Genomic DNA, 25303 nt, shown 5'->3' with positions numbered 1-25303 from the left:
CTGGAGGGCCAAAGGTTCCCCACATCATATATAGTCCAAGCAGCAAACAGAGCCAAGCACTGGGGGTGGTTTAAAGGCCTTCCAGCCCAGCCCCTCTCCTCCACGCTCTGGTGCAAGGCAGACTATCAGCCCCCACAGATCACCCTATTGCAATCCAGGCCAGAGGCTGCCACACGCAGGGAGCAAACATCAAGTGCCTTGGGCAGATTCCCTGCAGAGAAATCATATGGCAAAAATAACCCCTGAACCAGAGGTGCCAGCTTGTGAGGGCCGACATTGTGTGTAGGACATCAGGAGGTCAGGAGGAGCCACGGCAGAACCAAATGCGCGGCAGCGCGGCTTCAATGGCCGGTAGCTCCTCCTGCTGCCGCGTTTTGGCCACATGACTCGGAAGCTGTACGCCGGCTCCCTCGGCCAGTAAAGCGAGATGAGCGCCGCAACCCCAGAGTCGGCCACAACTGGACCTAATGGTCAGGGGTCCCTTTACCTTTACAGTGGTACATTGGGTTTCAAATGCTTTAGGTTACAAACGCTTCAGGTTACAGACTCCGCTAACCCAGAAGTAGTACCTCAGGTTAAGAACTTTACCTCAGGATGAGAACAGAAATCGCACAGCAGCAGTGGGAGGCCCCATTAGCTAAAGTGGTACCTCAGGTTAAGAACAGTTTCAGGTTAAGAATGGACCTCCAGAATGAATTAAGTTCTTAACCGGAGGTACCATTGTACTAACTAATATGGAGATTGGCCGGATGCAGGCAGAGACCACCTGCCAAACCACTTGTACTTAAGTGAATCTCTCCTCTCATTAATGGCAGAAAAAGTGACTTCGGAATCTTCAAATATCAAACGGCTGTCAAATGGAAGAAGGAGGCAGCTTGTTTTCTGCTGCTCTGGAGGGTAGGATTCAAATAGCAAGAAAATAGATTCTGACTAAACATTAGGTAGAACTTTCTGACAGTAAGAACTGTTTGAATGGACTCCCTCAGAAGCTTGTGGACTCTCCTTCATTGGAGTTTTTTTTTTTTAAAAAACAACAGGTTGGATGACCATCTGCCGTGGATTCTTTAGTTTTGTCCTGGATCTTAGACAAGTCAACTAAAGAACTGCAACCCTAGACTAGATTATTATTCTATGAAGCCAAAAAACCCTTTGGCACAACAAAATCTTTGCGTCAGATTCACAATTTCAGAATGCGGCAAATAGCCGCCAGTTGTCCCAGCACCTCAGATGAAAAGACCGCTTGAATAATAATAATAATAAGCTGTTTGAGGTAACAACTCATTAAAAAAACAATATGCCCATTCAGGACCCATCAGTATGAAGATAATTAGCAATTCATGCCTAACTCCTTTCACAAAGAGGGCTTGAAATATGGAACGGTTGGCAAAATAGAAAATAAGGGTGAAAGAGAGCACTGTTGGCTCGTTTTTATCTGGAGCTTGATGAGATTGGGACCTGATAGTCCAAGCAAACTGTGCAGCTGAGCTGGCTTTTGGGGTTCTGTGCTGCCCTCCTAAATGTTGGGAAGGAAGAGGGGTTTGTTTGGTCTGTGCTTTAAACTGAATTGACCCAGGGTTGTCTCCATCTAAGCTCTACTCAGAGTAGACCCAATTGAAATTAATGAACCTTCGTCATGTCCATTAACTTCAGTGGGTCTACTCTGAGTAGGGCTATACATTGGATACAAGCATTTATTAACACTTCTTGGATTAATAAAATGATTGGACAGTAATAACCTTTCAGATTTCACACTTCTCCAAATTATTCAATATGATTCTTAATTTAGAAACTGTACCAAAATGCATAAAAATTATATATTTTAGGATAAAGTAAAAATCCACACATTATGATAAAATACATATGTAAACACATAATTACATGGGACGTGGGTGGCGCTGTGGGTAAAACCTCAGCGCCTAGGACTTGCCGATCGTATGGTCGGCGGTTTGAATCCCCGCGGCGGGGTGAGCTCCTGTCTTCGGTCCCAGTTCCTGCCCACCTAGCAGTTTTAAAGCACTCTTAAGTGCAAGTAAATAGGTACCGCTTTCTAGCGGGAAGGTAAACGGCGTTTCCGTGTGCTGCGCTGGTGCTGGCTCGCCAGAGCAGCTTCGTCACGCTGGCCACGTGACCCGGAAGCAGGGGCGCCGACTTATAAAAAATATTGGGGGGGCCCATACCGGGGTCCTGCCGCTGGTTCGCTTGGGTAGCCGGGAGAACGCAGTTCGAGGTGGCGGTGTTGGGGAGGGACCCTCGCTCAGGGCGCCACGAGACTTGGCGGCCGGCGGCCTATCTGGGGGGTTTTGGAGCGTATTTTGGCGGAGCGATTGGGGAGGAGGGGGCTTGTTGCCGGATTCTTCAGCTGGGCCGGAGATCTGCTGCTGGGGGGTCCCTGGGCCGAGTTGTGAGCACGGCCTGCTGAAGGGAGATCCAGCCGATTGCGCGACGGGGACGGCCGGGGCTCTCCGGCTAGGGCATGCGGCTGGCTGGCTGGCTGGCTGGCTGGCGAGGGAGCAGGTGGGGAGGAGGCGGGGGTCCTCACTCTCTTAGGAAACGCACCCGCGCGCCCGATTGCCACGAAGTCCGAAGGGTGCGTGTGTGGAATTAAAAAGCAAAAACGAGATACAGGCAGGGCAGGCAAAGAGTTTTCCGCAAGAGGATGGAGGGCAGGTTGAAGAGAAAATCACTCAAGATGAGACAGTCAAATCAGCCATGATAAAATGGGCTCAGGATATTGGGTATAACATCATGTTTGAGGACTGGGAAAGGTTATGGACCACCGGAATGAAATTCACGGCATGTAATGCCTTGAAGGAAAATATTATGAAAATGATTTATAGGTGGTACATGACCCCAGTCAAGCTTGCAAAAATATATCACCTGTCTGATAATAAATGTTGGAAATGTAAGGAGGCTGAAGGGACATTCTTTCACCTCTGGTGGACTTGTCCAAAAGTGAAGGCCTTCTGGGAAATGATCTATAATGAGTTTAAAAAGGTATTTAAGTATACCTTTCCCAAGAAACCAGAGGCCTTCCTCTTGGGCATTGTTGGCCAGAAAGTGTTAAGGAAGGAGAACTTCCTGACAGTAAGAGCTGTTCGACAGTGGAATTTGCTGCCAAGGAGTGTGGTGGAGTCTCCTACTTTGGAGGTCTTTAAGCAGAGGCTTGACAACCATATGTCAGGAGTGCTCTGATGGTGTTTCCTGCTTGGCAGGGGGTTGGACTCGATGGCCCTTGTGGTCTCTTCCAACTCTATGATTCTATGATTCTATGATTCTATGATTCAACTTTCTTTATGTATGCAACTACAGCAGCAAGAATACTTATCGCAAAATATTGGAAGACACAAGATTTGCCCACACTGGAAGAGTGGCAGACGCAAATGATGGACTGCATGGAACTGGCTGAAATGACTGGCAGAATCCAAGATTTGGGAGAAGAAACAACGGAAGAGGACTGGAAAAAATTTAAGGACTATTTACAAAAACAATATAAGTTGTATGAATGTTAAAAATTTACACGATTCGGAAACTATAGCTTCAGCAATTAGATTTGGGAAACAGGAAATTATATTTTAAGTAAGAAAAGGTCAAAATCTAAGGTAATACTATGTTTAATTTAAGATATAAGTAACTGATGAAAAGTATGTTAAATTTAGAGGTATAGTATTTGAAAAGTACAAAATAAGGTACGAAACAAGGTAATAATTTGCTGATATCTTTATTATAAAGAATGCAGGGTAAGGGAGATGCGAGGAAGTCCAGTTAGTTATATAAAAAATGTGTTGAATGGTTGGTTTTCTTTTCTTCTTTTTCTTTTTCTTTTTTTCTTTTTCTTGTTCTTTTACTTTTTTCTTCAGTGTATGTTTCTAACTTTGTATTTGAAAACTTAATAAAATATTTATAAAAAAAAGAGAGAGAGAAAATCCTTTCGCTTTTCTGGGGCGCAGGGAAGTCTCAGAGCCGGAGGTTGGGGAAGGGACCCCCTTTGCTCTGCCCTCTTCTCCCATCTTCGATTCGCATGGGGGTCCCCGCCCGAGCTTGCCTGGCCACCGGGCCACACAAGGGCCGCGCTCTACGCGGCGCGCCTTGCTAGCCGCGCAGCTGTTCTCCGCGGCTGCGGAGCGGCCCTGCGCCAGTGCCCAGCCCCTCTGGGCGCCCGCTGCGCTGCCAATGACAAGCGGGCGACGTCGCGGGCGGGGAAGGCGTCGCTTTCTTTCCCGATCCTTCATCCTCCGAGTCTTCCAGACCTTTTTTGGGTTGGAAGCTCGTCTCGTTCGCCCTTCTCCTTTCTTCACCCTGCGCGCAATTTTCCTCCCTCGTCTCCCTCCCCATTTCTCCTTCCTTCCTTCCTTCCTTCCTGACTGACTGACGGGCTTGGGCTCAGGCTCGGGCTTCGGGTAGGGCTCGGGCTCGGGCTCGGGCAGCCACAGCGTCGGCGGTGTTGGCGATCGGCGGCGCGGGGGGATGGCCCTCCCGGGGGAGCCGGCGCTGCTCAATGGGGTTGCCAAGGAGACAGGCCGGCCGCCCCCCGCCCTCGGCCCGGCGCCCCCCGGTGCCCTATAAAAGCCGCGGACGCGCCAAGCGTCAACAGGCAGAGCCAGCGCGGCGGCGGCGCTCTGCTGGAGGGGCGCTCGAAATTATTGGGGGGGCTGAGCCCCCCCAAACGAATTTTTGAGGGGGCTCGGGCCCCCTCAAGCCCCATGGAGTCGGCGCCTATGCCCGGAAGTGTCTTCGGACAGTGCCGGCTCACGGCCTATAGAGCGAGATGAGCACGCAACCCCAGAGTTGGACCCGACTGGCCCGTACGGGCAGGGGTACCTTTACCTTTACCTTTAAACACATAATTATGATGAAGAGTGTTTTAAAGTACATATCTAAGTATGAATATTTTGTACAGATATTTTAAAATTGCAGACTGATGCAAAAATGGGACAGAAAAGACATATATTTACATTATATTTGCCAATAATTGATATGTTTCAATGTTTAGTTTGTTTTACAATGACTTTAAAATGTTATAAAGTTCACATATTCTAAATGATCTATTTGTTGCACTGTCATGTTGCGTTTCAAAATGATTTAGTATTCGTTTGTTCTTGTAATGAAGTACTGTATTGGTTGTATTTTTTGTTGTTGTGAGTTGCTTCCAGCATACCTATATGGAAAAGCAGCACACAAATTAAAATAATGAATAAATTTAAATGACAAACGCATGCAAAACAGGGAGACCTGTGAGGGTTGAAGCGCAGTTCCCAGGACTCTTTGTGCTTTAAATGCATGGTGTGCAATTGGCCTCCCTGTGAAAGAACTGGAAGGGTGAAGGAAGCGCCTGGCTGCTCGACTGCCCCACTCAGCGCTGCTTGCGGAGAACAAGCTTGGCAGATTTTCTTCTAAATCTCCACGCTCACATGGTTTTTAGATCTTTGGCGGCATGCAAGGCAGCAGGCAGGATGGCCTTATCCCATTAGCTAGTGTGTGTTCATAGACTGCATGTGTGCATGGGCATAAAAGCAAATTCAGAAAATAAAGGAACTGTGAATATTGATGTTGGAAGACAGCCTTGAGTTCTAACATCACCAGCATTTCAAGTGGGAGGCTAACGCACCCATTACCCACAAGTTTCTTCAGCAAACCATGAGTTGTCCCACAGACAAGCAAAGATGATGTGGATTGTTTCTCCAAAGCTCATTCCCCCACACCCCCAGCTGCTCTTGTGACTGGGCAGTAGTTGTTACAAACCCCAGGGTCGGGGGGGGGCTTTTTCAGGAGTGGGTGCATTACTGCCTTTTTAAGGGAAGCAGGTGCTGTTCCATTGCAGTGGGTGCCGATCACCACACCCTGGACCCACCTGGTCAACCTGCTCAGACTGGGTTTCACCAGGCAGGATGGACAAGGATCAAGTGAGAAAGCTGGTTACATCATTGCAGGTGTCTTCTTGGCACCATCAGGCTATATATACTGAAACAGACCCCATAAAATATGGGAAGGCACAGTACTGGAACCTTGACTGAATTTGCAAGATTTGCACTGCACTATGGAGCTGAGCAACTTTTTAATCCACTGAGTGCCATGCAAACTGGTGCTGAGTGCTCCAGAAGGTCACCCATCACTTCTGCTATGGCTAGCCTTTGGACCACCTGGAACAACTCTACTGGATTGCTCATCGAGGATGCAATACAGGTGGACTCTTAGGAGAGAGTGGGTCAATAGCTCTCCTCACCTCACCTCCCCACAGCGAAACAGAGTCTCTCTGGAACACCCCTGCCCCGCCCCGAATATTCAGAGATCTAACATAAATCTCCAGGGGCAGGCCAACTGACTCAGTTCCCCATCACAGCAAGGTGGGTGTGCTGCGCAGAGTCCAAACTTCACCAGGAAGTGGCCTGATCATGCCTGAGTGCCTTGGTGCCATGTGGTGGATCTCAGGTGAACACTATCTGCTTAAATTAAAGTTAGCTTTAACGTGTTAGAAGTTAATCTGATTATAAAAATGTCTGTGCTCAAAATCCTCCAGCTTGTTCTTTCACACTGGGTACAAACAGTGAGCGTTTTTGTGTTTCAATGTGTATATATGTATATATATGTGTGTGTGGTCATAAGATGAAATCTTAATGCGGCAAATGTGTACTAAGTGCCACTTGCTTTCCCTCCTGGAGAATGTTCCTGTTTTCTGCCAAAAGAATCACAATGGCCCCAAAAGAATAGGATGTTCGCTATTACTATAGATTAGCCTGATTTACTTGCTAAGAACCTTGAAGCCAAACTACTGGAAAGAAGGTGATATCGTCAAGTGCTTAGTGGACTTCAAAGCCTTGGCAAATTTATTTCTGGTTTAGGGCTTCCATCACAAAAGCACCCAAGGTGGGGCAAAGGGTCTTTGGCATTAAGATGTTGGTGTTAGCAAAACAACCCAAAGCTCGGTGTTAGGAGCAGAGTTGCTTGTGGCACCCGCCTGGCCTGCAAAGGTCGCAGGTTCAACCAGCAGCATCTCTCAGTAGAGCTGGGAGCAGTCCTTAGAAGCCGTGTTGATGATGCCAAGCTAGGTGAAACAAAGGTCTGCATTATAAGGCAGCTTCCTTCCTATGGAGCAACAATTCTGGGTCTGAGTTTGCTCAGTTCACAGCTTGCCAATCATCTGGAAATGTCACTACAAATGTTATCACTGGAAGGACATGAAAAGGTCCCACATAGTTTTTAAAGTTGGAGAGCCTGTCTGCTTCACATGGGCGGTGGTGCGCATGGCAGTCTCAAGTGGCTGCCCCAGATTATGCAAGCAATTCTGCAATAATGCAGAGGCTGGTGGGGCAAAACTCTGGGAGTGCAAGCAGTTGAGGAGTTATACCTTGGCATCTCCAGCGATATGGCAAGGGGTCCTGAATGGAAACCTCTTTCCCAATAGTACCTGAAATTGCCTGTAATACTCAAACTATGGAACTCCCACAGGAGGCAATGATGGCCACCAACTTGGATGGCTATAGAAGAAGATTAGACACATTCATGGAGAAGAGGGGTATTGATAGCTACTAGCCATAACAGTTATGCTGTGCCTCCACAGTCGGAGGCATCAATTGCTGGAAACCACAGGAAGGGAGAATGCACTTGAGCACGGATCCTGTTTACTGACTCCCCATAAGAGGCATCTGGTTGGCCACATCTGGTTAGTCCAGAACAGGATGCTGGAGGAGATAGGCCATTGGCCTGATCCAGGAAGCTCTTCTTACGAGTTATGAGCAGGGGTGCCAATCGGGGGGGGGGGGGGGAGAGAGACTATAGTCATTCATCATAAATGCTTAGATAAAATAAACCTGTATAATATAAGTGTGAATATGAATCAAACCATCCGATTCTGTATGTCAGTATTACACTGCAAGAAAAGGGAATGCCTGAAATTTTTAGCTTCTGTGAGTTCTTGTATTAGAACTGATGACTTAAAAAAAAGAAGTGCTGATAATATATTTAAGGAAAAAGCAATTGATTCATCAAACTGGTTATCATAGAATCACAGAGCCGGAAGCAACTTCAAAGTTCATCTAGTTCAGGGGTTTACAAGCTAGGGGGCCTAATTTTTTGCCATCACCAATTTTGATGACGGTGGCAAACGGTGGCGGGGGGTGGGGGGATAATTTGAAGAAGACACGTGTTGCTTTGGGTAACAAATCATCTCCTAGTCACTCATCAGATTGAACATTTGATGAGCAGAAAGAGGGGGATACAGCCCTGTGCTCATTCAATCTGCATGGATCATCAGAGGAGAGGGTGCCTGGGTGTGTGGTAGTGTTTGGGGGGAGAGTGTGGGATGATCACGCCTACTTGTTACCTCTGTACAGTAGACTAGTTTGCACACACACTTGCTATTCAGGAAACAAAGAGGAATTATTAGAGTTCTATCCAGGCAAAAACACTCAAGAAGGATGTGCAGCAGGGCAGGTGAGGGGCGTGGCCTGAGGAGCGGGGATAAGGTTGTGGAGGGCGGATGGTTTGGGGATAGTCCAATGAGCTGGACAGAGAGGCTTGGAAGGCTGCATTTGGCCTATAGCAGCATCACAGGGCTTGCCCACACTTCCACTTGTACTGCTGCTTTCCCACTTCACCCTCAAATCGGTGCAAATGTCCACTGTGTTTTCCACAGACTGATGTTTGCTCCAAGTCAGCAGTAAAGAGCAGGTTTTCCTGGGGAAAGGAGTGGAGCAAACAGAAAACCATTCGAATCCATGACTAGAAAGCATGAGACAAGTGGAAAACCTCTCTAGGCACGGGAAAGCAGAAGTGTGGATGAGCCCACAGTGAATAAAAACAGTGAAAAGATTACCATCTGTTCCACAGGCATGCTGGCAAGAGGTTTTGGTGCAGGACTTAAAGTTCCCAATAGCAGAAAATGTGTGGAACGCTATATGGAGTGAAGCTCCTTTAAGAAACATATATTCCCAAACTAGAGAAGTGGTGCTGAAATTAACCTACCAATGACACTTTAACCAACTAAGGGCTCACCCACAATTCTTTGTCCCACGTCTAGAAAGCACGGGACTGAGTCGTTTTCCCTTGATGCTGCCCCTTTCCCAGGGAAAACCTGCTCTTTATCTCTAAATCAGAGCAAACACCAGTCCTGCCCAAACTGGTTGTTTGTTCTGACTGAGCGCTAAAGAGCAGTTTCCCCTGGGAGAAAGGAGTGGGACTACCAGGGCACTGTCACAGAGGAGCCCCATCCCACATGAGAAGGATCTCTCCTGCAGAATGTGAGGCCCAAGCCGGCATATATAAGTGGAGGGGCTCCTTCAAGAATCTGGCTCCTAAACTGTTCAGGGCTTTCCATGGAAAGGAAAACCCATTGAATTGATTTCAGTATTGAATTGGCAGCCAGAACAGTTCATACCAGATAGGGATTATATGATCTGTCTATAGTATACTGTTCCCCTCAAATCTGTTGCAGCTGCATTCTGCACATTTTTAAAACGTGTGTCCCATTTTAGAGTATGTGACAATAATCACTTATGGAGAATTGCGATTCTGATTCTTTGCATCTAAGACTTTCTCCAAACCTTCCTGTGCAGAATTTTACTCATCGGATTCCCTTCCAAAGGAGAGCCACGTGACTGGCTCATGGAGAACAGCCATGCAAATGTCCATGTCAAATGTTTGGTGGCACATTCATTTTTGATTAAGGTGTTCTCATTTAAAGTGATGCTTTCTTGAGGTGAGAGAAAGAGAAAGAGAAAGAGAAAGGGAGAAAGAGTAAAGGCTGGATATAAAAGTGATCAGTCAATCAATCTGAATGTTTCTGGTACAGCACAAGCAAATAATAATAATAAAAGTTTTCCCTTTTTAATGGTTCATTAAGATATCCCAGGAGACCAGCAGATCTTTCCTGGGAATGAGAGATTCTTGGATTTGCAAAATTGTCTCCCTGTACAATTGATTTCTTATTTATTTATTCATTTCCTTATTCATTTATTTAAAATTTAGAAATCATGTTTCCATGGTGCCAAAGGGTGCACAATAAGCAGCCATTATTAAATACTAAAACAACGAGGCTGTGGGGATGGGAGGGGATTAAGATCCTAAGGAGAGCTCTGCTCCCCCATCTGGCTTCCCACAGTGGCCCCCTGGGAGCCACAGAGCAGGAGCGGATGAGGGCAGCAGCTCTTTCCTGCTACTGTTCCCCAGCAACTGGCATTCAAAGGGTTACTGTTTCTGACTCTGGAGGAAGCACAGAGTCACTAGTCCCTTCCAACTCTACAATTCTATGTGTCTGCTTTAAAAAAAGAAAAAAATGAAGGGTGCCCCCCACTTTGCATCAGCTCCAGAAGCTTAACCAGTTAACTGGCATATTAGCTGCTTGTTCATTTCAACCGTGCGCTACTGCATTAGAAAAACAAAACCCAAAATAATAATTAAAAAACATCACAGCAAAACTACCAGTCACAGAAACAAACAGAAAACAAAGGAGGACATTTAAATAGAAAATAAGGGTTTTTTTCTTTCCTTTCCCATTTCCCCAGCTTAAGGCCTAAGCCGATCTGTCTATGGGCAACACGTAACCTCGGCTGCATTCAGCTTTTGCTGGGATCCACGAGGCATTCTATCCGGCTGGAGGAAACTCCATCATTCAATATTGTGTGAATGGATGCTCTTAGGGTCGTTTTACAAGCTTTCCTCTCTCTAAACCTGCTTGTGTTGGGTTTCTGATTGGGGTCACTGGTGCAGACAAAGAGTCATTTGCGAAAGCGGAGCGAGCGGCTGCGGAGGGCAGGAAACAGAACAGCCAGGGCAAATTCTTAGTGCTCATTCACCTACAAGACCTTTCTTTCTTTGCAGTCAAACCAACAAAGGCACTGAAGCCTAGCTGTGTTTGCCAGGTATAAAACACACCTGGAAGATGGCGGGGGGGGGGGGAGAGAAGCTTTAAACTCTATCACTGAAGGAACCAGAAGGTCTGCAAAACACAATCCATTTTTGATTGCTCCAGTTGGGCGATGGGGGTGTCTTCCATCTTAAAAGAAGGATTCCAAAAGAAGCAGGTTAAATCTTTTGAAGCTCTGATTCAATAGAACAACTATGGATTGGTGGGTTAAAAAACAACAACCTTAAACATTGATTATGCTTATATCTAAAGACATTATATTTCAAAAGTGCCTCAGATGCTCACATATTTAAGGCTGCGGGGGCTAGTATTTTGGGACCTAAGGGTTACATTCTTCTCTGGGGGCCACAATCTCTCATGTGCACTCTCACATGTACATGGGACATGTACACACAGAGGCAGATACCTACACACAGACCCCCCCTCTCACTCCTCTGCTGATCCGTGGAGGTGTCCCCCCCTTTCTGCTCATCAGGTGCTCAATCTGAGGAATGAGGAGGGGGTGATTTGCTCACCTCAGCACTGTGGTGTTTTTCAATATTTCTCCTCATATTGCCATTGCCAGAAAAACTGGTGGGGGCTCTGTGGGCCAGTGAAATTGTCCCAGAGGGCTAGGAGCTAGTAGTCACCCCTGCTTTACAGCTACAGTGGTACCTCGGGTTACATACGCTTCAGGTTACAGACTCCGCTAACCCAGAAATATTACCTTGGGTTAAGAACTTTGCTTCAGGATGAGAACAGAAATTGTGTAGCGGCAGCAGGAGGCCCCATTAGCTAAAGTGGTGCTTCAGGTTAAGAACAATTTCAGGTTAAGAACAGACCTCCAGAATGAATTAAGTTCTTAACCCGAGGTACCACTGTACTCTCTTGCATGATTAAGAAGATACCGTATATTTGTTGGAGTGGCACACGGGTATTCACGCCCCAAGACAGCCTGTCACTGGTATGAGCAGCAAGCAGTACCTCAATCTCAGATACAGACCCCACAGTGATTTGGATGCATATTTTGGGGAGGATGGAAGTTATAGGAAGGTTGTGTGCATTACCATTGCTTCTGCAAATGGAGAGATTTTCTAACTGCTATGTTTATTTAGACTTTATTTTAGGCAAGGCTGGTTGAAAGAAAGAGAGCATGCAGAAAGCAGTCTGGTCTACTGGGAGACTCTGAGGGCCTTTGATACTTCAACACAAAAGATGCCAGGGGAATTTGGGAGGGAGATGCTTTGGTCCTGGAATTCAGTAACACTCTATTTCATGGTGCAAATGTACAAGGCTCACACTACAACCCCCCCCCCCGTTGTCCTTCATTTGATGTTATCAGAACTGCTTCTTAGGTATTTTGAAGTTCCAGCACACATGCATGGCTTACGTGTCTCATACCTCTAGTATCAGATCAGTTTATTTATTTTTTACTTGCTTTTCCTTACCCTGTATCTCAGCTCATGCATTTATATAGCCACTACCTTTTCTGCCAGCTTCATGCATCTGATAAAACAGGCTTCTGCCTACTAAATCTCAGACCCAAATGTATTAGCTACCCCTCAGGACTAGCTAATTATATCACATAAATCTTTGCATAAGAAGAAACAGATATGTATGGCAGATGAAGGCTGCACAGCAAATCGTACCATAGAATCAAAAAATTTCAGCTCTAGCTAAACCACAAGAGAGGATAGAGACACAAAATATCTCAATCTCCCTCCTCATTAACAGCTGATGACATGTTCTAGCAGTATAACTGCTTTCCATCACTCATAAAGACAGACACCTGCTTTCCTTTGCTTCAAATCAAACTAGACACAGAATTTGTGCACTTCTTTTTTTTAAAAAAAAGATTCCTAGACTCTTTTGAAGAAGAACATATGGGGGCTATCAGATAGAGGGGAAGAAAAGACAGCAGCAAATCCAAATGCCAAAGGCAAGAAATGCACACCTGAAATCACAGTATGAATAGACATGATGATTTAAAACACCAGTCCTTTTACCTCTGACCTTTATGCACAACACTTGCTTAGGCATCCATGTAGCTTTACATGGAGTAGTTGTCTATCACATTCTTTTCGGTGCCTCTCCTCTGAGTGGACAGTGCACCATTTCAGCCACCACAGTTTCCAAAATGCTCTTTCATCTTACATTTAGACACCTGTCTAAGGGGAAAGAATTTGGTTGCGCCACAGCCCCTGGGGGTTGCCATCCACAATCCAAATTTGTTCCTTTGGGAGTGTCAGATCCAGTACCCAACCTCCCCTTGGGCTGTAAAGAGATGAAAAGGCAAATCAAGACTCCTACGCAGGTGTCCCTTAGATCGAAACAAAACCTTCAACAAGACCACAAGGCAGACTACAAAAAACTCTCTAGTGAAAGCCAAAGGGCTTTCCAGACCCCAAGATATTGAAAATATGTGAAATGATTTCCTACCTGGAAATGTTTGGAATCTGTCCCCCATTTTTTTCCTGGCTGAAGAAATATTCACAGCACTACACACAACCCTTCCCCCCACCCAAAAAAACCCCAACCAAAATGCAGCAGCAGCAGCAAAAAACAAGACCCTCAGACTTATTTTATCCACCCTGTTTAGTTAAACTCCACAGCTTACTGAGCAGATTACAGGGCATAGGAAGCCCTTTCCTTTGCCCTCAGCTCTCATGACGTGAACTTACCAAATAAACGCGATGCCTCAGAAGAGGTGGGCCTGTTGGTGACTGGGGGGGGGGGGGTAGTGAGAGGAGTGAGGTAGACAGAGAAGATGGAAAACAACAGGACCTTTTAAAAGTATATGTAATCCCTTCGCAGCCAGAAATGTTAAACATGACAACGCCTGCTGCAAACTATTCTGAGGAAGCGCCTTTGACAATGCCACAAGAAAAACAGGTGCTTTGATAAAATAATTTTATTCTGATATGCCCGTCAATCTGGGAAATTTAAAATTGGCTGAATCAGCTGGCCTATTTGTTTCACACATGCGAGAAATTGCTTCTCTTCAGCAGGGCTTGGGCCAGCCTTCACTAACTTGGTGTCCTCCCAGCCAACAAGCTGATGGGAGCTGTAGTCTATAGCATCCGGGGGGCACCAGGTTGGGGAAGGAGGGATTGGTTACTACATTACCAGAGGCAGAGAGGGTGGAAAGCTCCAATGCCTTGTGCTTCTCCATCTCTGTGCTGCTCTGCAACATCTTCAGTGAGATGTGCAAGCTCTCTCTGCGCTCCACTTCAGGCATTGCGGAGAAAACAGGAAGTAAAGAACACGAGAAGAGAGGCAAAGGGCCTTGAGCTTGTTTGGAGGTTCTAGCAGGGGAGCGCAGAACGGTACACTCCTTCTATCTGGGATGGTCGTCCTCTTCCACCGAGCGCGCAGCTTCGGGAGGGACGCACATGGAGCGGTGAGGGAGGAAGGGGACACCCGCCTAGCCAGCCAGATCAGCCGAATCAACCCTGGCGATCAATGGGGTGACAGATGTCGCCCATCTAGTTCACCATCCTGTCCCCAGTGGCCAACCAGGTGACTCAGCGGGAAGCCTAAAAGTAGGGTTTGAGCACAACAGCACTCCCCTCCCCCCCTTGGTTTCCCACCGGTGATATTCAAAGGTGTTAGGGGACACATCATGCTCCTTCTAGAGTAGTTTGTCCACCTTTGGTCTCCACTCTGCACTCAGTTTTCACCTGTGGCTCTAGAACAGTGTTTCCCAACCGGTGTTCCGCGGCACACTAGTGTGCCGTGGAACTTTGCCTTGTGTTCCGTGGAGGCGGGCGAGTCGGGCGGTGAGAGGCGGGGCGGCGGCGGCGAGCACGCGCGGGGCGGCGAGCGAGCGAGCTCCCACATCCCATCGCCGCTCGCTACTGGGCCTGCGCATCCGCTCGCCACTGGGCCTGCCCCAGGAGGTGGGGTTGCGTGCATCACGCCCTTCCCCACGTGAGCGGGGAATCCCATCCGCCCCCACGTGAGCGGGGAATCCCATCTCAGCCCCCGCGAGAGCAGGGGAATCACATCCGGCCACGCCTCCTGGCTGGCTGGAGGGGGCGTGGCTTGCCCTTTTTAGGGCCGGAGCGGAGGGGGCTCGCCCTCTCTTCTCCGGCTAGCCCCATCGCCGCTCGCTACATCCTATCGCCGCTCGGCGAGCACACGCGGGGCGGCGAGCGAGCGAGCTTCCACATCCGACGGCACCAAGCAGGGGCCCTTGGCCGTGCTGGTGCCCACCGTGCCCGCCTCCGCCCAGGAGGGCGGCAAGCAGCCACCGCCACCACCACCCCCGCCGCTGCCCGGCAACCGCGCCGCCGCCCCCGGCTCCCCGCGGCGGGTGATCGTGCAGGCTTCGACGGGCGAGCTGCGAGCTCGGCGGGCAGCGCCTCTGTCTGCAGCGCCCGCCTCGCGGCTCTCATTCCCTGCCCCTGCCAAAGCTTGGAGGTTTCCCCCCCCCAAAGCTTGGAGGTTCCCCGGCAAGGGGGAGGGGAAAAAATTGAAAACTTTCACTTTCGTGCGTCCCTTCCGGCGTGACGCTGCGCGCTGACGTCACGGGGCTGTAATGGTGGTGTGCCGCGAGATTTTTTTCATTAAACAGGTGTGCCGTTGCCCAAAAAAGGTTGGGAAACACTGCTCTAGAAGCTGTCTGCATGTGACAGCAGCCACACCTGGGAACAGCCTTGACTGGCCAGCTAAGCAGGTGAGGGGAGCAGATTGTTCTGAAACCCTCAGTGAGTTAGGGATTTGCCCTGCATGTGGAGACAGACTCTGGCGGATTGAGTGGACGAGACCAAGAGTGGATCCAACATTCAAAAAGGCGGTTTCTGCATGTGCTGTAGAGGGAAGTGAGGGGAGATGGGACTCATCCAGCTGGGGAGGGAGCCCATCTAAGGAAAAGGAAAACTCCGATCCTAAACCAGGGGTCTGCAACCTTTAAGACAAAAAGAGCCACTTGGACCCATTTCCGAAGGGAAAAAAAACTGGGAGCCGCAAAACTCGTCATTATAAAAATAACTTTTTTCTCACTTTTTATTATTTCTTTGTTTGACCCCTCAGAATTACTCCTCATAGAAATAAACGTTAAATTAACAAGTTACCTTTGTGTGTGTGTGTGTGTGTGTGTGTGTGTGTGTGTTCTTCACTCCCCTTCAAAACAGTGACCAGTGTACATGCCCCCTTTCAATGCAGTGACCAGCGTACATGCCCCTTACAATGTAGTGGGCGAGCGGGAAGGTGACGTCGGGACGGTGCTTGACTAACGCACGCACCGCCCCCATGTGACGTCACAGCCAGTACAGTGCCCGCCACAGTGGGGAGTGTCGGGGCGCACAATGCGCCTCCTCCCCTCGCTAGTATCCGCCCCGGAGCCGTGGCAAAGGTGTAAAAGAGCTACGTGCGGCTCCGGAGCCACGGGTTGCAGACCCCTGTCCTAAACCTTGCAGGATATCTTCAGGAAAAGAAAAGGCTAAGGAGTAAACTCTACACAAATGTGGAATGGAGTCGCAAAGGCAGTTGGATGGCACCTGGTACGCCTCCTTCTGGCAACTCCTGCAGCCAAGCTGGTGCCAAATGTATTGCTCTGCTTCCCTTTGGACCATATTAGTGAGACTGAGGAGGGGTCCTGTCGTTTGGGCAGCCCAGGACCTCTGTCTATACACACCGCCCAGGGAGGTCACTTTGATGCGGCTAACACAGCAGTTTTTCACCTCTGAAAGTGTACTCCATTGTCTCTTGAGACCAGGGGTGCCAACTTGAATAAATATTATGGGGGTCCAGGCAACCCCCCCCCTGCATAATTGATTGCATGACGCAGTGCGCGCACACCATTTGAATGGGAATGCCCATCAACTTTGTGGGGGGCCGGTCTCCTCAGATATTTTATTGTGGGGGCTAAATCCCCCATGGCCCCTAGGAGTTGGCTGCTATGCTTGAGACAGACGGATGCCAACAAGAATGTTATCCAACAGTGCAGGAAAACATAGCCATCGATATCCCTCTCCTGCATGAATTTGTCTAATCCTCTATTACAGCCATCTCTGTTGGTGGCCATCCCACTGGCCCTAGTGGGAGACATTTCCATAGTTTAACTATGTGCTGTGTCCAGAAGCACTTCCTTTTATCAGTCCTGAATCTTCCAGCATTCATTTTCACTGGATACCCACAAATTCTAATATAATTGGAGAGGAAGAAAAATACCTCTCTGTCCACTTTCCACATGGAATCCATATCTTAATGCCCTTCTATCATGTCCCTTTATTCTCTTCTCCCTCAGTCAAACGGCCCCAAATACTGTAATGTTGCTCCTTCCTCTTGATCATTTTGATCAGTCTTTTCTGAACCTATTCCAGCTCCAGCATGTCCCTTTTAAGATGAGGCAACCAGAAATGTACACAGTATTCCAAGTGTGATCACACCATAGATTATGATATCAACAATTTCAATCCAATTCTAACCACTATGGAGGGAGCTGCGCCTGAAATTACAGGAACTTAAGATTTGGATCTCAATCCTTGGTAGAAACCAATAGCACGTCCTTTCGTTAATTGTGACAAACAAAATAGGTAAAGCATCAGTCTCAGGGAATCAGAACCTGTGGATGAGGCCAATTGTCCATCTAGTCCAGCACTCTGTTCTCACAGTCGCCAATCAGATACCCCAAAGGAAAACCCACAAACAGGATCTGAGGACAAGAGCCCTCTTCCCTCCTGTGGGCTCCAGTAACTGGTATACAGAAGCATCGCCGCCTCCAATTGTGGAGGCAGAGCTGAGCCAATAACTTGGATTTACAACAGTAAAAACAGTAAAAAGCAGTTATCTAACGCAAGAGGACAACAAGAGCAGATGATTGGTTTAACCTTTGCCCCTTAATGAATACCCTTCATTATTTCACTCCTATTAAAACATCATACAGTGTTCTGTTGGGGCAGTGGCGTAGCGTGGGTTGTCAGCACCCGGGGCAAGGCAAGTAATTTGCGCCCCCTAACCCGTGGATTTGTGCCCCCTAACCCTAACCCCCAGATGTTGCGCCCGGTGTGGCCGGCCCCCCTGCACCCCCCACGCTACGCCACTGTGTTGGGGATTTCACAGTGCGAGATAGGGGGCAAATATTGGCCTTTGCCCCAAACATGAGTGGCTGAGCTAGCCATGGAGAAGGGCCTCACCCGAGGGTTGAGATGGGCAGTGCCGTGTGTCTCTGTGTGCAGAACAAAGAGGCACACTGGTCTCCCCCTCCCGGGATCATTGCAACTTCTTGGCCTCTGGCCGCCCCTGCCCACCCTAATGACGGACATTGTGCTAATGATTTTGTAAAACCCAAGCAAAGTTCCTTACCGAGTGCACCATGGAAAGCAGACAACTATTTTGGTATGCAAAATGCTAAGCTTTCCTAAGGAGCTTACAGACTAGGCTGCATGGAATAGACGGGAGTGAACAATTCCATGTTGGCCTCCAGAGCAAAGTCTGCAGACTCGGCCATTCGCAATGGAGGATATTAAAATGGTAAACCGTGTGTGTGTGCTCTCTTCACTTCTGTGCTTCCCACAGCAAACAGATACTGTATCCCAAACATCTCTCTCTCCGTTTTAATTTTAAGCTTTCAAGCAGCAATGGAGTTCTGGCTCCCAGGGCCATAGCTAGGGGGTGGCAAGGTGGGCCCCTGCCAGGGGCACAGGTGGGAGGGGGGCGCAAAATTGGCTAAAAATATGTCCGTAAATAAAAATATTGATTATTGCCTCGTAAGAAAAAGTTTTAAATAGAGGGTGAATTGAATGGGGTGGGGTTTGGAGGAGAGGCGGAAAGAAGAGCTAATTTGTCAGTGGTCAGGGGGCACAATCTGGACAGTTCTGCTAGGGGCGCAAGATCACCTAGCTAGGGCTCTGCTGGCTCCTTAGTCAAAGAGAACAGGCAACCTTCCTTTTTTTGGTAGCGTAACGTGATCTGTCTTGCAAACGTTAATCTGCAGGGGGGGGGGAAACCCACCCTCAAGTGCAGGTTGGGAGTGGGACTGGATGATCTTGGCAAGAGAGATCTGTTTGCATATGCAGAGCCACCAATTTAGTTCTTGTAGAGATGTGTTTTCAACTTCTTTCTGATTCTGCAGTGTCTACCTCACTCCCCATATAATGCATGATGAGTTGTGTGGAAATCAGGCATTGTTCCTTTTTCATGCAGACTGCAAGGAATTGTGATCGCTTGCCCTCCCTCTCCGCTGTTAAAATTTAGCTTGCGGGCTCCCAGAGGCAGCAGCTGGTCTTTCACTTAGGCAGGGTTGGCAGCAAGGGTTGGCATGGTTGGGCATTTGCTGGGGACCCAACGACAAGAGCCCCCAGGACCTGCTGCAGGACGGGCACACCTTCTCCAAAACCTGGAGCCAATACTGTGTTTACGGTACCATGTATACTGAGAGCAGTGATGCTGAGATAATCATGATGATCCTAAGGAATTCTTAGCCTTATGTCTCCCCCTTTCCCTACTCACTAGTCCTGCTGGCATTGTCGTTTCCATTCTCATAGCTGATCCTGCCCCCGTCGTCTGTGTCTGAGCGGTCCTGGCGCTCATAATGCCTCTCACTGTCGCCGTTCTTGTCCCGACTGGACGACGATCTCCTCCTGCGCCTCTTTCTCCTGTAGCCACGTGGCACTGGCACCCCAATGTAGATGGAATGGTAATCTGCTAGGAAAAGGAAGAGACAGAGGTGAAGAGAGAGTGCAAGGGAGGGAGGATCAGAGGGGGAAGAAAGAGAGAGGTCCACCGGGCAAAGCTCCAAAATCATTCCCAACAAATTTCTTGGGCTCTCTTTCGTTCTGTCCCTGGCTCTGTTGAGGGTATGGAGTTATGTGACCCCCGAAATACCACCATTAGAAAAAATCTGAAGGTAGCCCTGTACGGGGAAGGTTTTTTTAAAAAAAAGTTTAAAGTTTTATTACAGTGGTACCTTGTTTTTAGAACAGTTTAGTTTATGAACAACTTGGAAATAGAACGCTGCAAACCCAGAAGTGGGTGTTCCGGTTTGTGAACTTTGCCTTGGAAGATGAACATGTTCTGCGTCCTGTCAAGTGTGTTCCATTTGTTGTTTGTAAAAGAAAAAGAAAAAAAGAGCCTTCCTGTTGAGTCTGTTGGCTGTTGAGTCCTGAGAACCCACGCAACACAGAGGTGATATTTGGAGCTTTTGTTTTTGCTATTTTTTGCATTTTTGTTTGTGTGGCTTTTTCATTTTTTTTTTTACTGTGACTTGTTCTTTGTTTTATGGGACTAACTTGTGACTGTGGCTTGTGACTTTATTTTTTGTGACTTGTTTTTGTGACTGTGTGGAACCCAGTTCAGCTACTGATTGATTGTGTGACTGCAGAAATGGATACAAGCCCCCCATACAAACAATGACTATCATCGGTGCACCTAAGAAAAAAACAATAATTTTAATTTTTATCATTTACAATACTGTCTTATTTATTTTATAGCGCAGTACATTGATTATTGCTTTCATTTTATGGATCAGTGGTCTCGTTAGATAGTAAAATTCATGTTAAATTGCTGTTTTAGGGGATGTTTTTAAAAGTCTGGAACGGATTAATCCGTTTTGCATTACTTTCTATGGAAAAGCATGCATTGGTTTTGGAACGCTTTGGTTTTGGAACAGACTTCCGGAACGGATTAAGTTTGGGAACCAAGGTACTACTGTATGTCATTTCAACAAGTTAATTAATTAATAATAATAATAATAATAATAATAATGATAATGATAATAATAATAGAAGCTGAACAGGGAAAACATGCAAGGGCTATATTTTCTTCATGCTGATGTTCAGATGCCCCATAGAAATGGGATGCTTGGAGGGTCTGTAATTGTACCCTGCCCATCTGATGGTTTTGCTTTGCCTCTGCAGTTAGAGGAAGCAATGTTTCTAAATCCCACTTGCGGGAAACCATTGGAGGGGAGAGTGCCGTTGTACTTCAGTCCTGCTTGCAGGTTTCCCACAGGCGTATTGTTGGCCAATTTGAGAACAGGATGCTGGACTGGATATGCCAATGACCCTGTAGGCTCTTCTGAGGCTCATATTTTCCGAGCTTTGTGCCCATAAAGGTTTTTGTTGATTGTGTTTATTACGATTAGTTTAGTATTTCTGGTGTGTTTGTAAGTCACTTTGGGTCATTTTAACAAGCGAATTAATAATAATAATAATAATAATAATAATAATAATAATAATAATAATAATAATGATGGAAGCTGAACAGGGAAAACATGCAAGGACAATACAGCCGTACCTTGGTTTTCGAACATCTTAGTTCTCAAACGTTTTAGCTCCCAAACGCCACAAACGTGGAAGTGAGTGTTCCGCTTTGTGAACAATTTTTGGAAGCTGAACAGGGCTTCTGCGGCTTCCAATTGGCTGCAGGAGCTTCCTGAAGCTAATCAAAAGCCGTGCTTTGGTTTTGGAAGTCAAAGGGACTTCCAGAATGGATTCTGTTTGATATCCAAGGTATGATTGTATTTTCTTCATGCTGATGTTCAGTTGCCCCATAAAAAGGGAGTGTACAAGGGTGCAAGCCTTCGCTAGTGGCCACAATGGAAGGCAGACAGATCAAACTGTGACACGTGGAGTCAACTTACCATCTTCATCATCATATCGCATCCTGGAGGTGCTGAGGCCTCTCTCGCTCATTGCATCTTCATCCTCCATCGTGGCCAATCAGGGGATGCTTAGAGTACAAAGAGCAGGAGGAACAATTAAAGTCTTCTGGGTTTGGTTTTGTAAGAAAATCATTTTTATTGTGATTTCTCATCAACTCAGGACCTACACAACATAAGAGAGAGCTTCTTCACATCCCTGTCTTAGCCATCCATGAAAACAAAGGCAGTGTCGTCAACACAGCGTAGTCAAGCAGGCACATTTTCACCCTGTCTTTCTTCCTCCTTCTCCTGTAAGGAACTTCCTAACAGAGCAATCCTGTCTGTTTAAAAAAATGGATGTCCTTTTATCCAGATCTCTATATCAGATTTTGCTAAGCCTCAGTGCAGTAGGCAAATTAGAGTCCTGTATGACATTAGCACCATCAAGCCCCACCAGCTCCATTTTATCTGTATGCTGCCTTTCTACAAAAAATGATGCCCAAAGCGGCTTACAATAACAATGAGAACAATAAATCGCAAAACAAGGGTTGCCATATTTCAAAAAGTGAAAATTCAGACACAAAAGTTGTTGCAAAGTTGCTGAGCTGGTTGGGGCGGGGGGGGGGGGGATAACTCAAAAAAAGAGAGTTTTTAACCTATTTTTTTCAGGAAATTCGCCAAAAAATCAACACTTCCTATATGCCAATATGGGCTGCCGGACATTTTAACCGAGTTCCAAAAAATTCCACCCAGACACAATTTCTGACAGACGAATCCCAGCTATGTCCAGGAAATTCCAGACGTATGGCAGCCCAAACAAAACCCACTGTCTCAATAGAAATTTCGCTATAACAGCAATAACAAAAATGGAACATATATCAATATCAACATAACTTTATAACACAAAGCTTATAAACTATGGTGTTATGGGCAGCAGAAGTTGCTGAAATAAATAAATCAAAAATATTATTTGGTGGGGAGGGGAGACAGGGACAAAGCCACCCCCCCTTACAGCAATTCTGGATCCTGGGACTACTCAACTAGTTCTCCATAGCTGTTGCAGGGTGGGTTGGTAAGGTTGCTTCGCAGTTAAGTTTTCCACAATAGTTTAACTGTTTAAATTGTTATGCTTTTTAACTAGCTTCTGGTTTTTTTGTATATTTTAATTACAATTTTTTTAAATGCTCTCATAGAATTGTCTTATTGTGTGTGCCTTTTAATAATTGATGGATTTTGTAATTGATTTTACACTTGCAAACCGCTTAGAAGCCATTTGGGCATGTGAGCAGTAAATAGTAGTAAATAGCAGTAAATTCATAAATAGTAAATAGGTAATCAAATCTCCTCCACGTAGCATTGGCTGTTAACCTTTTACCTGTGGAACCCAGCGGGGGAGAAGAAAACAGAAATTTCTGATCCAGCGGGTAACTGGCCAAGAAATAAGAGAAGATGGAGAATTGAGTGATTGCTGATGTGCTGATGGTGTTTTGCACTTCTAAAAATGGCATCAGCCTGATCATGCAAGCCAGTGATTAGTCACCACCAATGTAAGTGTTAGCAAGGGGCTCTGCCTCACCATCATTTTAAGGCTTACCCTAACAGCTTCTTCATGCTAGTGAACTCCATTTTGCCAGGGAAGGCGAACTAAGCAGAGGCTTAGGGAACTGGCACAAGAGCAACCTTTACCTTCAGGAGTGATGCTCACCATCTAGACAAAGGGATGTGAGAGAATGCAGGCGCCTTCCTCTCTGCCTAGTCTCAAACTCAGTCAAGTCACCCAAGGCATGCCGACTCTTGGGCCTTTCAAAGAGCCCCAGTAAAGGCAGACCCATGCCTAAAGCACTGGGGAACTCACTGGCACACTCACTCCAGATACCTGGCCAGCCATCAACACCCATTAGCATTTGCCACGTATAGGAACCCCATCATAGGAAGCTGCCTTTTACTGCCCCAGACCACCTAGCTTAGCATTGTCTACAATGGTCACAGGCACCAGCTCTCCAAGGTTTCAGGTAGCAGTCTCTCCCAGCCCTGCCTGGAGATGCCATGGCTTGGGACCAGGATAACCAGAAAGATCACCTCACTCCTTCTATACCCAGCTGAGGCGAGGGCCTCTTGCAGGTGCTTTCTTATCAGGAGGCCTGTTCCACACAGTGTAGGAACCAGGCCTTTTGTGTAGTGGCCCCTGCCCTTTCAAATCCGCTCCCCTGGAATGTTAGGCAGGCACAACCTCCCAGGCTGTCTTTTAATTGCCTGCTGAAGACCTTCCTTCAACACATTTAAAAGTTGAGGTCTGCTTCTGTACTGGAATTGTTGTAAAGATGTTTTTATAGTGTTTTCGCTTGAGGTTTACCATCCTGGGCTCCTTTCGAAGGAAGGGCAGGATATAAATAAAATGAATAAATAATCGAACAAGGAGGCAAATAGAGGTGGGGACTCATGTGACTGAATGACACTCCCCCATACTTCTTTTTTGAATGCCCTGAACCTAGAAAACATGAACGGCACTGGGAAATCTAAGCTAGCACCCTTCCCCTTTGTGTCTAGTTTTACGGGGGGCGGGGGGGGGAGTTATGGAGGATCATTCAACCAGCTGCCACCTGCAATCTAAAGTGGCCCAGGCACACACAAATTTATCACCTCATCTGCTGCTTGTGAGATGTAGGTCACACAGTCTACTTATTAAGGCAGAATCATTGAACAGCATCATATTCTTCCACAAAGAGTGTTTCTTCCAAGGCTCAGCTTAAGCCATAGTGTCATATTTCTATTCTGTGGCATCTTTCCCTGTATAGCACCTGCAGAGTATCTGAGTCTTTTTTTTTTTAAAAAAAAATAAAATTTAAAAAAAAATCACGAATGCATATTAGTTTGCTAATTATTTCATGTGCCCTGATTGCCCTTCATGGGTGCCTGAAAATGAAAGGGTGATTGCTCATGGCAGGAAAATCAATCCCCTCCAAAGTCACTTTGAGACTGAACCAGCAGCCAACACCCATTCAGGGCTTCCACCCGCTGCAAACGAAGAGCTGGAATCCATTCATTTCATTACTGCAACACCCTGACCAACAACTAAGAGAAAATATTGTTGCATTACAGCTGATTAAGGAATATAAATGCTTATTTAAATATTTATTATGACTGCTGCCAGCCAACTGACAAAATTTTAGTTGATTAATCACCTGAGTTTTTTAATCAGCCTATTGCAGTGACTTTACAAGTAGTCCCACCACACTGCAAGACTTAAAAGATAAGTTGCAATATCCCAAATAGGCTTACTATGGAGTAAGTATCACTGAAGTCAATAGGCCTTTTCTTTGGTTAAACATGCACAAGGTCAAGCTGTTGGTTGATTAAAGCACCCATGAGAGCTTTTTGCCTCTTTGATATCCCACTTTCCTTTCTTGTCGAATGAAAATCCTAAGCTAGGAGAAACCACAGGGCTCAGTGTTAATTCAGGCTGCCCACCTCTCCCTTTTCTGAACAATTCCAGCACCTGACAGGACTACAAAAGTTGAATAAATATTGTACTACTCACACTTGAAACGTCCCAGGAAATACTCCAAACTGAGTTCAGGGGATCTGCAGCCAGTCTGGGGCTCTATCAGGTCTCGGGTGGCTGAAGAATGAGCACAGAAGTCACGGATGCAAGGGCACTATTGACTCCCAGTGCCCAAGGCTGGACAGCCTCCCAAATGAGGCCACCAGGATTGATTCTTTCAGAGCACAGTGACATCACATCATGGGACACAGATAGATCCCCACAGACGCTGCACCAGCAAATACTGCTTCACTCAGATAAACGCAATCAGCTTAAAGTAGCCAGTCTTCAGGTGGTCCACAAGCCAAGATGGATTTTCGCTTAGGGCTCTGATCTGTTG

At 46.8% G+C, this 25303-nt stretch overlaps 1 protein-coding gene across 3 annotated transcripts in view; it reads right to left on the bottom strand.

The window, feature by feature from the left end:
• Positions 1 to 25031, bottom strand: part of SLC4A5 (solute carrier family 4 member 5) — an 88535-nt gene extending 63504 nt beyond the window's left edge. Inside the window, exons 1-3 of one of the 3 annotated variants that reach the window (XM_082229859.1) lie at positions 24961 to 25031; positions 21423 to 21511; positions 19292 to 19486 (exon numbers count right to left, since the gene is read on the bottom strand). In XM_082229859.1, the coding sequence (XP_082085985.1) occupies positions 19292 to 19486; positions 21423 to 21492 (265 nt within the window). In that variant the 5' untranslated portion in view covers positions 21493 to 21511; positions 24961 to 25031. Of the gene's footprint in view, positions 1 to 13276; positions 13430 to 13518; positions 13554 to 19291; positions 19487 to 21422; positions 21512 to 24960 lie in introns of those variants that run through there. The other 2 variants (XM_082229861.1, XM_082229860.1) reach the window with 2 other exon arrangements.
• Between the last annotated feature and the right edge of the window lie 272 nt (positions 25032 to 25303).

Source organism: Podarcis vaucheri (assembly GCF_965113315.1).
Source record: "Podarcis vaucheri genome assembly, chromosome: 7".
Taxonomy (NCBI): Eukaryota; Metazoa; Chordata; class Lepidosauria; order Squamata; family Lacertidae; genus Podarcis; species Podarcis vaucheri.
The sequence above is the reverse complement of the archived record's forward strand: the minus strand, read 5'-3'. Positions and strand labels throughout refer to the sequence as shown.